This window comes from Nelumbo nucifera, chromosome 2 (assembly GCF_055504915.1).
Source record: "Nelumbo nucifera cultivar China Antique chromosome 2, China Antique-T2T, whole genome shotgun sequence".
Classification (NCBI taxonomy): Eukaryota; Viridiplantae; Streptophyta; class Magnoliopsida; order Proteales; family Nelumbonaceae; genus Nelumbo; species Nelumbo nucifera.
Window position 1 is genome coordinate 47,354,258 of NC_142650.1, and position 15,785 is coordinate 47,370,042.

Genomic DNA, 15,785 nt, shown 5'->3' on the forward strand with positions numbered 1-15,785 from the left:
TAGTAACCAAAACCGAATGGACAACAGTACCTGTAATGTTTGGGACTGAGGGGATGACTTCCAAGGGAGAGGGATTCTAGTAAGGAGATGGGCCTAAAGCTGTTCCCTGTGACTGAGCTTGTGTGAGAGAGTTTACACTGTGAATCAAAACCCTGTCTGTTTTAATAGGTGAAAGACTTCCATTTCTGTCCTTCTTCTAGTGTTACATTGCAGGTTGGAGTGTGGGCGTATCCTGCTCTTCCTACACTAATGGACTAACTTCCTTTGCAGGTACAAGCGGCACCTGAACCGTAGCCTTAGGCAACTGATCTTTAACCTTCACGATGTCTTCCTTGAACTTTGGTGCCCCGTCTTCTTTCTTGTTCTCTTGAAAAAGTACCTCTGTTCCCAGACTGTCTTCATCAAACACATTCCTTGAGCTGCTTAGGTCAATACTCCCTAAACTTAGTGTGTCATCTGAATCAACGGCACTGAAATCTTCCTCCTTAGAATGAGAAAACAACTCCAGCCTCTCTAAATCCCTTTGTTTGATACACCTAGGGTTTCTTTTTTCCGGTGACATCGTGTTCGTCTACCCAGCGCGACCCATTGTAGTGAGTTCCCAGGTACAGGGAGATTCGAAGACTGCTGGTTTCGGCCTGTGGAGCTCAACGAAGATGATGATAGATGGTTGTTACCATCTATTGACACCACTCTCCCCCTCGTGTGCCAACTTAAAGGTGCATTGGGTCCCTTAGATGGGCTTTTAATTTTGGCCCAAATCTCATTTTAATATGAGACTCCCCCTGTCCCACCTTAGATAGGCCCACAATGGGCGGCCCACTATGAGTTTTCCCCACTCTTCTATAAGTTGGCCCGATTTTCTTGGGCCTACCTCTTTGAAAAGGCCCACTCCTACCTGGACAAGATTGGGGAAAGACTGGGTCCTATTGGTGATGCCCGACTTTTCAACTCCCCTACTCCCTTTTTCCTTTGATTCAAGAAGTTTTATTTGCCCCTTTTCACCATCTGTCCTGCGACCAGGTGTGCTTAATGCAGAACCTTTACCGCCATTAGTAACTGCTAAAACATAAGATCTGTCAGACCTCCAGCTAAAGTCTTGTGAAGCACGTCTCCGATTTTCCTTCTTCAGCAAAGCTTTTGAATTTCCAAAAGCTTGCTCTCCCTTTTTTGTGAAAGTGTCTAATCCTTGCAGATCTACCAATCCCCTTCTGCTACATAATGCTTCTTCCTCGACCTCCCCATCTTCCTCCCTTCGAGCTTCCCTCCACATTCCAGCTTCAATGGAGGAAGCCAACCAGACCTCCATGAAGGCTCCTTCCACTCTCAAGTTTACCTTCCTGGGAATTTCCTCCGGCTTTACTCCATTTAATAATATAGCTGCAGATCTGAGGTCTCCCCAAAAGGCACCGGATAGTCTTGCTTCGCACAATACTGCAATAGCTTTTGCAACTCCAACCTTCCAAAGATGGAAAGGTAGCCCAACCACATGCACTGTTACTCCATCCATTATCATGGATTCCTTCGAGTTTGACGAGGGAGACCATCTGAATATATTCACAGACCCCAGTTTATCTTGCAGACATACAACCTCAAGATTTGGCTTGTTATCCAAAGGATCAAGTACCGCTTTGCGCTCATTAAACGGGGTTAATACATATGTAGTCTTCATCTTCAGTTGTTTTGTCACCAAATTAGCAATCTCCTTCCAGCTTCTCCCTGGTTTGTCAACTTCAACAATCAGTTTGTTCGCCCAATCTCCTTTTTCCTTCGATACAAGTATGGCCGCTCTATTTCCATCCTGCGCCAAGGTAGGAACCATTCGATTAGGGGGTTCAGAATTCACTACTGTTTTCGAGTGAACCTTTTTTTCCACCTGATCCAAACCTTTCTCCTTTTCCATTTTCGTTCTCGATAGAAACTCTCTCAAGACTTTGACGATTTCAGTCCACCCTTGGCTCTTTCTTCCTTCTGGTACATAGACCATTTGCTTCCTATTGTTACCAAAATGCTCTGTAAGTGCTATGAATCAACCCTTATGATTTTTCCTGCATTCCACCTCATACCTCCGTCCCATCTCTGTTATGAATTCTTTCCAACATCTCTCCTTTCCCTTTGCACTGGCTGCATCTACAAAGTTTAGGAACCATTCTACCATGTTTAGTCCTACCAACAACACCGCAGCTAGCTTAGCTTCCCTGTTTTTCAAGCTAGTCTGCCCTCTAATTTTTAGTTCTTCCAGTAGAAAGTTCTTCGCCTCCACCTTGAGATACTTCCTCCATCGGTTGGCTTCCACAAACTTCTTCTCCTCCATCCAACTTTCTGCTTCTTTTCCTTGGTTCTCCATTTTTTGTGAGATTTTTCTCCCTTGTCTTCTCTTCTTTCATACCAGATCTACAATGTTTCATACCGGAACCAGTTATTCAATCAATCCTTAAACTGTTGTGTAACTTTTTTTCCTCATTCTTGTGTTTTCCAAGATTTAACCTTGGGGATGACGATTGGTAAATGAGATATGGTTGATGGCCTCTACATCTTGGAGAATAAAGTTGTTCTTGCGACATCGGCTCCTATGAGTCTTATGAGTCAGTCTACAAAAACTCAATTGTGGTTGTGGCATAATCGCCTTGGTCATTTGTCCTTTGAGTCTTTGAAAGTTATGTTCCCTGAATTGTTCAAGTTTGTGTCTATCATTAGTTTGCATTGTCAAGCATGTCAGTTGAGTAAGCATTGTAGAACAACTTTTCCATCAAATAATAAAAGATCTACTTTACCTTTCCATGTTGTCTTTTCTGATGTTTGGGGCCTATCATACTTACTAAGGGTGGGTACAAGTATTTTATTAGCTTTATTGATAATTATTCGAGATACACTTGGATATATCCTATGCATTTCAGAGAAGAAGTACCCAAGATTGTGCAAGATTTCCACCGCATGATTTTTACTCAATTTCATGTTGAAGTCCAAATTTTCCAATCGGATAATGCGAAGGAATATTTCCATCATGACTTAGCTGAGTTTTTCTCCACTCATGGATCTCTTCATAGAAGCTCGTGTGCTAGAACACCACAACAGAATGGCGTTGCCGAAAGGAAGAACCAATATCTTCTTGAAGTTGACTGCAGTATGATGCTTCACATGCATGTTCCAAAACGTTTTTGGGTTGATGTTGTGATGGCCGCAGCTTATGTTATCAATTGTATGCCATCACATCTCTTGCAATACAAGGCCTCACATCAACTTCTTTTCCCTCAATCCCCTTTATTCTCTATTCCCCTATGTGTGTTTGGTTGTAAGTATTTTGTTCATGATCTATCTCCAAACCGGGGTAAATTTGATCATAAATCTATTCCATGTGTTTTCTTGGGTTATCCATCTTCCCAGAAGGGATACAGATGCTTCAATCCTATCACACATAAATACTTTGTATCAATGGATGTGTCCTTTTTTGAATCTGAATCCTTCTTCCATGTCTCTCCTCAGGGGGAGAACAGTGTGAAAGAGGAGAGGCAAGCTCCTCAAATTCCTCTTCCCTTTATTCATGACTCCTCTCCATTCCGTGTCTTCTTGAGGCACCATTAAGGACAACTGAATTCAAAGGTTGTGGAGCAGCTTGAGACTATACATCTAGCACCATTTGACTCCTTGAAGGAAAACCCAAGTACCCTTGTTCCCTTTGATATTACTGAACCTATTGCTATTGATGATTCTACTAATGATCTTGATGTCCCGATTGCTCATAGGAAAGGAGTTAGATCATGTACTACTAAGCATCATATTGCTTAGTTCTTGTCTTATGAAAACATTACACCCTCATTTCGTGCCTTTTTGACTGCCATTGATTGTGTCTCCATTCCCAAAAGTGTTGCAGAGGCCTTATCTATACCTGAATGGACAGAGGCAATGAAGGAAGAAATTGGTGCTCTATACAAAAACAACACTTGTGAGTTGGTGAATCTTCCTGAAGGCAAGGAGCCAATGAGGTGCAAATGGGTATTCACAGTAAAGCACAGAGCAGATCGGTCGGTTGGAAGATATAAGGCCAGGTTAGTTGCAAAAGGATATACATAGGTGTATGGGGTCGATTATGTAGAAACATTTGCCCCAGTTGCTAAAATGAACACTATTTGGATTATACTATCCTTGACTGTTAACTTTGATTGGGAACTCCACCAACTGGACATCAAAAATACGTTCTTGAATGGGGATCTGGAAGAAGAAGTTTACATGATTCATCCTCCTGGGTTTGTAGCACACAGGTGTGAAGGGAAAGTTTGCAAACTAAAAAAATCTTTATATGGTTTGGAACAATCCTCAAGGGCCTGGTTCAGCAGATTTCACTTGGCTCTTCAACAAATTGGGTTGAAGCAGTGCCAATCTGACCATACTCTATTTGTTAAAAGAAACTAGAAGAATGTTGTGGTATTGGTTGTCTACGTTGATGACATTGTGATTACTAGGAATTGGGACTCTGAGATTCAAAAGGTTAAAGACTCCCTCGCTATGCAGTTTGAGGTGAAAGATCTGGGACAGCTACATTATTTCTTTGGTATTGAAGTTGGCCGCTCAAAAAAGGGCATCTTCATTTCCCAAAGGAATTATGTCCTAGATCTCTTGCAGGACATGGGAAAGTTAGGAGCAAAGCCTGTAGATTCCCCTATTGAGGAAAACCATCGGCTTGGTGATTGTATTGGAGAACCAGTGACAGATGTCAAGAAGTTTCAAAGGTTGGTAGGAAGACTTTTTTACCTATCAATGACTCGACTAGATATAGCTTATGTTGTTGGTGTCCTTAGTTAGTTTATGGATGCACCAACATCCTCCCATTTAGAGGTAGTTGAGAGAGTACTTTGATATCTAAATAAATATCTAGGAACTGGGTTACTTTTCAAGAAACATGGTCATATGAAAGTGGAAGTCTACACAAATGCAGATTGGGCTGGAGCAGTTGATGATAGGAAATGAACTAGTGGATATTGTACCTTTGTTAGTGGAAACTTGGTCACTTGGAGAAGCAAAAAACAAAGTGTAGTGGCCAGATCTAGTGTTGAGGCTGAGTATAGGGCCATGGCACATGGAATTGCTGAAGTGCTATGGGTAAAAATTTTGATTGGAGAGTTGGGCTTCTTTGTTGATGGTCCAATGTCTCTCTACTGTGACAACAAGGCAGCCATTAATATTGCAACCAATCCAGTTCTTCATGACAGGACCAAGCATATTGAAGTTGACAAGCATTTCATAAGGGAAAAACTTGAAAATGGGGAAGTTTGTACTTCTTACATCAGTTCCAAGGAACAATTAACTGATGTCCTTACAAAGGGTTTTTACTATTTGCAACATAATGAATTGTGTGACAAGTTGGGCATGATTGACATATATGCTCCGACTTGAGGGGGAATGTTTTAATATGTGGTGGCCTAGTAAGGGCATTTTTGGTTTTTTCCTATGTTATTTGTTATAAGCTGTCGCCCTAAGTATAAATATTAACTTAGGGTGCTGCCAGCCTCACAACAGAATAGAACTCTCTTTCTTCTCTTTCCCTTCTTCTTTTTTCTCTCTTTTATTACTGTTGAACTACATATATATTCATTTTTTTACCATCAATTTAATAAAATTCTTTGGAAGTTAAGAGTAAAGGAATTGCAAAAGTTGACTGAATATTGTAATGTTCTAATCATCAGCTACTTTCTTATACTCCATGTGAACATGTTATCTAACTTGGAAAAGAAAATGAGATAAGAACGTAATTGATTCAACTTGTCACATGCCATCCTTGCATGGGTTTCTATCAATCTAAATGGTATGCCATATTCTGTACTTTTGCCATGCCAAACATATTGTGACACTTTTAAATATAAATTAAGTATTTCTTATTTGCATACCACTTATATTGGCTTGTGTTAACTTTTAAGTAATATTTTTGTGAAATTGTGCATTCATATGGACAAAATATTTAATTGTAAAGATAGTGGGGGAGGGAAACTTGCTTATAGATGGAAGTTGAAAACTTGTAGTTTTAAGGTATAGTTATGGCTATTCATAAAAAATAAAGAAGGTACTTAAGGCAGTCTGTTTTTATTGCTATCCCTTTGCTTACCTATTCTTGACCTTGTCTGGTTTCTGTATGTATGCATGTATATCATTTATCTTTTATTTCATAATAAGGTCTTTGTTGCTTTTATGAAACTAAAATAATATATAAAATATTTGGAGCTTATACCCTCTTTTTTTCCACAAGTCATGATAAAAACTACTGCCAAACTTAAGATGACCATGAGAGGTGATCGTTCAAAACTTGCTAACTAAATCTGGTTGGTGTATGCAGGGTATCATGTATGCACAACTATTGGGAAAGCTTCAAGTGTTAATGTTAATCTCATTGGTAACATAATTTCCTCATCCTCTAGCCATTTCTCCTTTTTCTATTCCCTCTTTCTACCAGTGGAAATAGAATATCAAGTTTTCTTAGCATCATAACTTCGCTTTTGTTATGTCACCATGCAATGGAAAGTCTATTTAGTCTGGTTATATCAGATATCATCTGTCTTTTTCCTTCTTGGAGGGAAATTGACTTGGTGGTTAAGAGTTGGTAAATACTGTTTGTTTTGATAAACGAAGAAATTTATTAATCACTGAAAATAGGAAGAGTTGGTAAATACTGTTATTGAATTCAAATATTGTGTCAACATCCATGGACTTCAGAAAGTTGGCATCTTCCTACTTATATACACTATTGGTGTTTGTATTTTCACTGTGTATTTATATTCATTTTGTGTTGGTATTTGTATTTGGGTATAGATCAATAAAGACTCATGATACATATATGGGACTATATATCCATATATTATCTGATAATTGGTCCAATCAAATACCCAACTACTTGGATAAGCATGTTCTGTTTGTTGTCCTATACATCATCATCATCATCCATGCCTCATCCCAACTATATGGGTTTGGCTACACGAATCCTATTTCACCAATCCATTCTATTTAAAGCCATAGTCACTGCTAAACTATTAGTGCTTAAATCATTTCTTACTATTTCTACCCATATCCTTTTTGGTCTGCCCCTAACTCTTCTAGCCCCTTCCACTTGTAACAAACTACTTCTAACTGGAGCTGTTGGTGGTCTTCTATACACGTGGCTTAACCATCTGAGTCTACACTCTCTCTCTCATTTTATTACTTATTGGAGCTACTCCTAGGTTTCTATGGATGGCTTCATTCTTGATCCTATATTTTCTAGTTTCTCCACTCATCCATCTTTGCATTTGCATTTCTGCCACACTCATTTTCTGAACATGTTATTTGTTGACTGCCCAACACCTTTTTCCATACAACATAGCTAGCCTTACAATTGTTTTGTAGATTTTTCCTTGTAATCTAAGTGGTATTCTCCAATCACACGAAAGTCTAGATGCACCCGTCCATTTTTCCTAACCTTCTTGGGGTGACATTCTCCTCAATCTCTCCCTTGTTATGAATTATTGAACCAAGGTACTGAAAATGGTCACATTGAGTTATCTGTTGGTCTCCAATCCTAAGTGTATCTTGATTTACACTCCTATTATTACTAAATTTACATGTCATATACTCTACTTTAGTCCTACTTATTTTAAAACTTTTTGTTTCTAGGGCATTTGTCCATTAGCTTAATTTTGCATATAATCCTTCATTAGTTTCAGCAATTAAAACAATGTCATTTGCAAACAACATGCACCATGGAACTTCTTCCTAAATATGTTTAGTCAATTCATCTATGACCAGAGCAAATAGATGAGGGCTAAGTGCTGAACCTTGGTGAAGATCCATGCAATTGTAAAATCTGAAGTCTCTACCACTAGTGTTCTAACATTGGTTGTTGCCCTCACTGATAAAAAAAACATTGGTTGTTGCCCCCTCATACATATCCTATCTGCATACCTATTTTGAACCCCTTTCTTTTCCAAGATCCACCATTTTCTCTCTCTAGGAACTCTATCATAAGCTTTTTCTAGATTAATGGACATCATATGAAGATCTTTCTTCTTCTCTCTGAACTTTTCTATCAATCGTCTCAAAAGAAATATAGCTTCCATGGTTGATCTCCCTAGCATAAAGCCAAAATTGGTTCTTTGATATACTTGTTTCAATTCATAGTCTGTTCAGTTATTCTCTTCCAATGTTTCTTAATGTGGCCCATGTGTGATTGATCTTTTTTCTTTCATTTCTAATTAATTTGACAGATAGAGAAGATCCCCAAAAGGGTGTTAATGTTAGGATGTCAAGTAGTGGCTCTAAGGGTAACTGTTCATTGACAGTATCCGTTTTCTGTGATTCAAATGGAGTTGAAGTAAGTGAAGTAATCTATTACACATATTTATCTTTTAAAGAAGTTTATGCATATGCCTTTTGGCCTAAGATTTCCTGAAAAAAATTCTTTTTTCCCTCCTTTTTGATGACAGGGACCATACTCATTGGAGAAATCAGGGACATGTGACTATGTATGTGAATACAAACCTTTTCTGTTCCTTGAGTGTTTATGTTTTATTATTTTGAGGAATTTTCATTTGTAGATTCTATTTTTGGGTTGTGTACACATGGAACTGATCTGTGTAAATGTTTGTTATTCTGTTTTTCACCTTTTCTTTATCCTAGTTCATCCTATAATTACACAACTCTCTGATAATGCTGGGTTCCAAGGGAAGTTGGTAGAAGTAACTTAAGTACTTCAACAGATATTGGCCTTCTAGGATTCAGAGTTGGATGTATAATCATGAGTCATGGTATGTGCCTTAATTCTATGCATGGTATCTGTACAGTTCTATAGATTTTTCATGTCTTACGATATTGCCTTCAAAGACCAATGGCTAGACATGCAGTATCACCTAGATGGTATCCACCTTTGATGGATATCAAAAGGATGAATTTCTGTGCCAGTTGGAATTGGAGACTCAACAAGGGCTGAGTTGTGGGCGGTGGTAGAAGGACTAAGAAGGGCAAAAGGGTTGAATTTGAGAAATCTTATATTGAAGGAGATTCTTGTATTGTAGTTGGATGGTTAAAGGAAAACAAGGAGGACTCTTGGAGGTACAAGCATGTTATAAGAGAGATAAGAAAAACTAATGAGAGAGTTGACAGCCATAGCTACTTGGATATCACCTTCAGTCAATGGACTAGTAGAAAGTTTGGCAAAAGAAGGGGGCATTAAGAAATGAGATGTCCTGGGGGACTGATCCCCCAAGATAATCTGGGATAGGTGGCTGAGGCTAGCCACCTTGTGGGGAAACATAACAACTCCTTGTACTTTATTCATATATATAAAATCAGAACAGTTATTCATAAAAAAAAAAAATTCTACATAGCTGTGTAAGATGCAAGTAAACCTTGGGGGTTTGGTATAGACTTGGGCCCATGTGGAAGTGGAATTTTTTTTTCTTTTGCTCAAAACTAATAAATACATTTAAATTCATGTAAACATCATTATTAAATCCATGGAAGCTTATAGAAACATTTTAAAATTATGGAAACCACAAAATGCTGGAAATTTACAAATTACAATAAAAGTTTGAAAAAGATACAGTAAATATCAAACACACTTAAGATTCATTATATAACCAAAATAACTATTTAAAATAGGAAAGGAAATGTAGAAAGTGGTTTACATCATTGTGTATGATATTCTTATAACATCTAGACCGTATATAAATAAATAATTCATAGTCATTGTAATAAGTATGCATCTTTCGTGGAAGAAAATACAACTAATATACAGTTATTCTCACTTGTGGTTTTTAAATATTTCTGTTTTCGTTTATTGGTTTCTAAGGGGCCATTTGAGAACAGCTGAAATGGCTGAATTGAATGACTTGTTGCTTTGTCTCTGGTGAATAAGTTATTAAGTAGGTTTTTACCTCCTTAATTTCTGAAGCTGAAGTTGAGTTGATTAGTATGCCCTCAAATATTTTATTGTATAATTATATTATGCACTAAAAGACCAAGCAATAAGTCATTCTGTTCAACTGCTTTAGCTGTTATCAAACAGCCACAAAGTTTTAGAAAAAACTTGACCCTTTTAGTATTGTTGAAGCAAATACCGTTTTCTCTATTATTCTTTTAGATTTTTTGTTGGCATTATTTTCATGTTAAGTCATGTATTTTTATGCTATAGGTGTAATTTTTGATTGAAACAATCAAAACTTTTTCATAATAAGATTTTTTGGAAAGGTCCTTGCCACCAAAAATTAAAGCTTTTTGTTTTGAGGGCTTTACAATGGGATTTCACCAAGGCTCAGGACTTAGCCTTTATTTATTTGCACTAATCATGGATGGACCGACTAAATATATTTAAGAGGTTCCATGGTGTACGCTGTTTGCTGATGACCGTATTAATTGATAAAACTAGAGTAGATTAAATGCAAAATTAGATTAATGGAATGTAAATTTAATAATATTAGGAGCAGAAATCAGGATACACTTTCTTTTTTTTTTCTTTTTTATTTACCACCAAAAAAAATCAAGGTATGCTTAAAATTGGAGGCAAGAGATATCTCAATGTGACCTCTTTCATTACCTTGGTTTGATAATAAATAACAAAGGAGAGATAAAGGAGGATGTTACTCATAAAATTAGAGCAAGATGAGCAAAATGGAGGGGTGCATATGGAATCTCATGTGATGGGAGAATACCATTTAGCTAAAGGGAAAAACTTTTAAAACAACTATAAGACCAGAAATGTTATATGGAGCAGAGTGTTGGGCAACTAAGAAACATGTCCAAAAAATGAGTGTGGCAGAAATGTGAATGCTGAGACAGATGAGTTTGAAAGCTATAAAGGATAGGATCATAAATTAATTTTTCAAAGAAACCTAGGGGTAACTCCAATAGATGATAAAATGAGGGAACGTAGTAGACTAAGATGGTTTGGGCACATGTAGAGAAGATCATTTACAGCACAAGTGATGTTACAAGTTGAAGGCACTAGAAGAGCTAAGGGCACACCAAAAAGGACATGGGCTAAGTGGTGAGCAATAATTTATGTTACTAAACAGAAAGGAATGACAAAACAGGCTTATGTAGCTGGCCCCAAATGGTTTGGACTTTGGACAAGGCTTAGATGATGACGATGATGTTTTATTGCTGAGTCATCATCTGTAATTAGTAATTTATCATAACCTATTGGAATCTACTTGGTTCTACAGATGGCTTTTGGGGCTGGAGTTAGGCTCTCTTTCTCTCTCTCTCTCGTTTGTTCAATGCACATAATTAGCAACTGATCAGAGATTTATTAATAAAAAACCAAGTAGAATACAAAGCATTGTATAGGATATTACCTATCCTAAATAAAAGGGAGAAAACGGGAAAAAAGGGTCAGCCTAAGTTATATTTTATCCAAATCCATAAAAGAAAGGCCAAAACAAGCAGAAGTTAGGTTTTTGACCCCCACCTTTGGGGGGTGGGGTTAGGTTTTGCATTTATTTTTGAGAGAAAGAGTAACTGATTGTAATGTATTAAAAAACAGAGTACATGAGAAAATGTACAAAGGAAGCCACACAGGTTACCAAGGCATAATTCTGTCACTGTAGAAACTTTCCCTGTGAACACCAGATTTAGCCAAGCTATCTGCTACAGAATTTAACTCCCTAGGAATCCAGATTAGCTTTACATTCAAGGACTCCAACAGATCTCTTGCCTTGTCCAAGTAGTGAGAAAATCTCCAAGGCCCACCTTCCTTCTCCCCTGGCCACTTTATGATGTTTAATAGAATCACCTTTGATTACTACAATAGTCAAACCTAGATCTCTTGTGATACAGAGACCAGTTAGCAGTTAGCACAGATAAGATTTCATCCTTTGTAGAATCAGCAGTCCCAATTGGTCCACTAAAGACCCACAAAAGGCTTCCATCCCTTCTCTTAAACACACCACCAATTCCTGCTGTTTCTGGGTTTCCAGATTTCAGAGAGCACTTTCATCAAAGTTCAGTCACCTCCTCCTCTTCTCTTGTCTGAGGGAGGCTTGTAACTCTTATAGGACTGGGTGAAGAGAATAACAACTCCACCACATTCTGCTGAAGCATATTTAAAGTGATTCCTTTAAAATTCTCCGAATTCAGCACCCACAGATTGCACAGGTTTTGCATTTCTTTCTTTCTTTACATTGGGGTTTACTGCATGAGCTTGCATGTATGGCTTGGTTTTGTGAAAGAACAGAGCAAGAGGAACTGAGTTAAAACGGGTTATCTGTGTTGAAGAACTTTGGATAAAGTAAAACACTATCTTTCGTCCACAGGGATTTGGCATAATGGATTTGAAAACATTAATCATGGTGTGATCTTGGATTGTTTAGATATATTTCTCTCTGTAAATTCTAGGTCAACCTTGCTGAAAGGAAACAAAAAGAGAAGTAAAAAAGGAGGGTGAATTTGAAGTCTTAGGGAAAGATGACAACCTGATTACAGAAGTTGAGGAAAGGAAGATTGGTAGTGGGGATTTATGGAAAATTGTTGATAGGGACGTGGAGGTTGGCAAGATTTTGGGTCTATTTTTGTGGGGCAGTGAGACCAGAAGGGCTTTTGAAGAATTCAGAAAAGGAAAAAGGAGGAGAGGCTGAAGAAATCCACCTCAGGGGGAGGAGGAGAGGCATGGGCCAAGGGAAAAGTACATGAACATGCATTAGATGGGGAGGACTAATTTTGATTGATGGGAGGTTTTGTGGAGCTTGGCTTCTTTGAGTTTAGAGAGGGGAGCTGAGATCTCCATTTAGTTAGTCTAATGGGGTTGGTTGGATTGCTTGAATTTTAAACAGGGTTTGCCATTGCTTTTGGTTGGTTCTTGGGATGTGTTTCATATTTAGTCTTTGAGTCATGCTTTTTTGTTCAGTCTCTGCTGTAAGGTTATGTTGTGAGTTGGTAGCTGTTTTGGGAGTTTTTTAGTTTCTTCTCTCAGGTGATGTCTTATCACATTTCTCTTGTATTCTCTTTTTCGATTTTAATGGAAATTTTATTTTACTATAAAAAAGGAAAAGGAAAAGAAAAGAAAAGAACAGAAAAGAAAAATAGACAAAAAAACTTGTATGATTCAGAAGTAGGAATACATCTATGGAACAAATCCTAACTGCTTTGGGAAAAGAGATTCATAAATATTGGGGTTCCCTTCTACCTTATCTCTTTAAGCAGTTAAAACTATTCTGTGTCCCAATTAAGAATATAAATAACAATTCAAATACCAGTATTCCCTCCCTCTCTCCCCCTGCAATAATACAAGGCAGATACAATAATGCTCTCATTTTTCTGGTGTCTTTATTTCAACAATTAATAGCTCATCTAGTTTGCATGTCATTACTTCTATATGAAATTCATCATTTCTGGTTTCTTAGATAAACAACAATCAAGTAACTAGTGAGTTATTGCTTTAATTGAGGTTCAAGTATTCATTGGGTGTGCCAAAAAGTATTCATTGGGTGAAGACAATGGAAGAATTTTCTTGTTTCCCAGCAGTGGATACCATTAGATGATGGTCAATAGTCATTTCTACATCTATGCAGAGGGATTTATGCATTATACCATGGACCCCTTCTCCTACGTAGGATTAAGATGAATTTTGATGGATGCATCCTTGGAAACCCAGGGAAGTCAGAATTTAGGGTGTTTTCAGGGACATGGAGGAAACATTGTCATGGCTTTTTTGGGACCATTAGGTATTAGCAACTCAGTAAGGATAGAGTAATATGCTGACATGGCATGAGGATAGCAATTTGATTGTTGAAGGGGGTGCTGAACTTTATAGGATGGTTGAGAGGTGAGGTGGGACCTTGGAGCTTCAGACATCAGCTTAGGAAGACAAGATTCCTGGCTAGAAGATTGCAGGCTGAGTTTTTGTGGATCGCAAAGCCTGCCAATTCCCTTGCAGACTTATTAGCTCAGGAAGGTGTTAAATTTTTTTTTGAAGAGCAAAAGTAACAGATTTCATTAAACCAAAAAAAAGGATATTACAATCTAAGAGGTGTCAATTGGATTTCAAGTACATTCCAGAAACTCTCCCCCAGATCTGCCCGATTAATTTGAGCAAAATCTGGGAGCACCAAAACCCAACCCAACACTAGTTTTCCAACCGAAGCCACCAACATCTCAATGCTCTTGGACTTATTTTCAAATAGCCTTCTATTCCTTTCATTCCAGATGACCCAACATACTGCAAATGGGTTGTAGCTCCAAACTATCCTTGCTTTCTTGCTACCTCTGAGCTTTGGCCAGCTAGAGAAAAATTCTGTTGTGGATCTTGGCTGAAATGCTGACCCCAAACAGGGCAGCCCAGTGCATGAGGCTTCCGCCAATGCCGGGCCTGGGGAGGGACAGATATGTGCAGCCTTACACCTCTGTGCATAGCTGCATACAGAGAGGCTGAACCCTGGTCACCCAGGTCACAATGAAGCAACCCAACTGTTGCACCAAGGCCCACCTTCCTCTAACCCCAAATAGGAATGAATAAAATTTCTAGATGAAATTTGCAATCTTGCAAGAGAAGAGCAAATGGCAGACTGTCTCCTCATCTGAATGGCATAAGTAACAGTAGCTCACCATGTTAAAGCCCCTACTCTAGTCCAAAGCAACTAGCCATGTGAAGGCTTTCATTCTAGGAGGAACTGGATTCCCCCAAATACCTTGTACTTGGTCTGAATCCAAATGATCTCTAATCAGCTTCAAGTAGAAAGATTTCACAGAAAACTTTTCATCCTTGCACTCCTTCCACCATAACCCATCCCTTGAAGAAACTGAAACCTTTGTTTGCTCGTGTCTGTCGAGTAACACTAAACATTCTTCCAGTTCCCAGTCCAGCAAAGGTCTTCTAAACTTAGGATGCCACACACCCACACCACCTCCCCCCAATCTCATAGGACTGATCAACCCTCACTTGATGTTCAGACAACCTGTAGAGCCTAGGGCACAGCTCACACAATTTCCCAACTCCACACCATTCATCCTCCCAAAATCTCAGCCTAGATCCATCTCCCACTTTAAAACTAACCAAGGACTTGAATTCTTGGTTAAATTTCATAATTCCTTTCCAAACACTCACCCCATAACAATTTGACACCTCCCTTGATTCCCACCCAAACCTCACCACCCCATTATCTTCCAACCACTACCCTCCTCCAAAGAGACTCCCTCTACCTCTCCAGCCCAAACCTCCACAACCATTTACTCAAAAGGGCCTTATTTAATAATCTTATCCTTCTGAATCCCAGCCCTCCTTCCTTTGGTCTACACACCTTGCCCCACTTTACCAAATGGAACTTCTTAGGATCCTCAACCCCTTCTCAGAGAAAATCCCTCTGTAATTTCTCTATCTTACCAAACACATCAGCTGGAATCTTCAGCAGCGAAAGGTAATAAGTCGATAAACTTGAAAGTACACTTCTGATGAGTGTGATTCTACACCTCAAAGAGAGATATTATGAATTCCATTTCTCCAGCCTCCTTTCCACCCTTTCTACAATTGGCCTCCAAACGCCAACAGCAGATGCCTTAGAACCTACCGGGAGACCCAGATATAAAAAAGGCAGCTCCCTGGTCTGACATTCAAAAACAGTTACAAACTGCTCTAGCTCTTCTCTCCGAACTTCCCCCACTCCAATTAAAAGGCTTTTGCTAAGTTAACTTTCAGCCTAGTTAACATTTCAAAGTTAGTCAAAAAATGGCTCTCAAACTCAGCACTTGATCCACTGTGGCATCCTAAAAAATGTCATCAGCGTACTGCAGAAGAGAAATATATGGCCCCTCTGAACCCACTTTAAAACCTTCAGGTG

The 15,785-nt window shown here is 38.6% G+C and overlaps 1 protein-coding gene across 5 annotated transcripts in view; it reads left to right on the top strand.

Moving 5' to 3' along the window:
* LOC104602522 (autophagy-like protein) overlaps positions 1 to 15,785 on the top strand; it is a 49,916-nt gene that overhangs the window by 21,173 nt on the left and 12,958 nt on the right. For 3 of the 5 annotated variants that reach the window (XM_088898085.1, XM_088898084.1, XM_010266244.3), the window contains 3 exons: positions 6,326 to 6,382; positions 8,226 to 8,332; positions 8,445 to 8,483. In XM_088898085.1, the coding sequence (XP_088754211.1) occupies positions 6,326 to 6,382; positions 8,226 to 8,332; positions 8,445 to 8,483 (203 nt within the window). Of the gene's footprint in view, positions 1 to 1,002; positions 1,477 to 6,325; positions 6,383 to 8,225; positions 8,333 to 8,444; positions 8,484 to 15,785 lie in introns of those variants that run through there. The other 2 variants (XM_088898086.1, XM_010266246.3) reach the window with 2 other exon arrangements.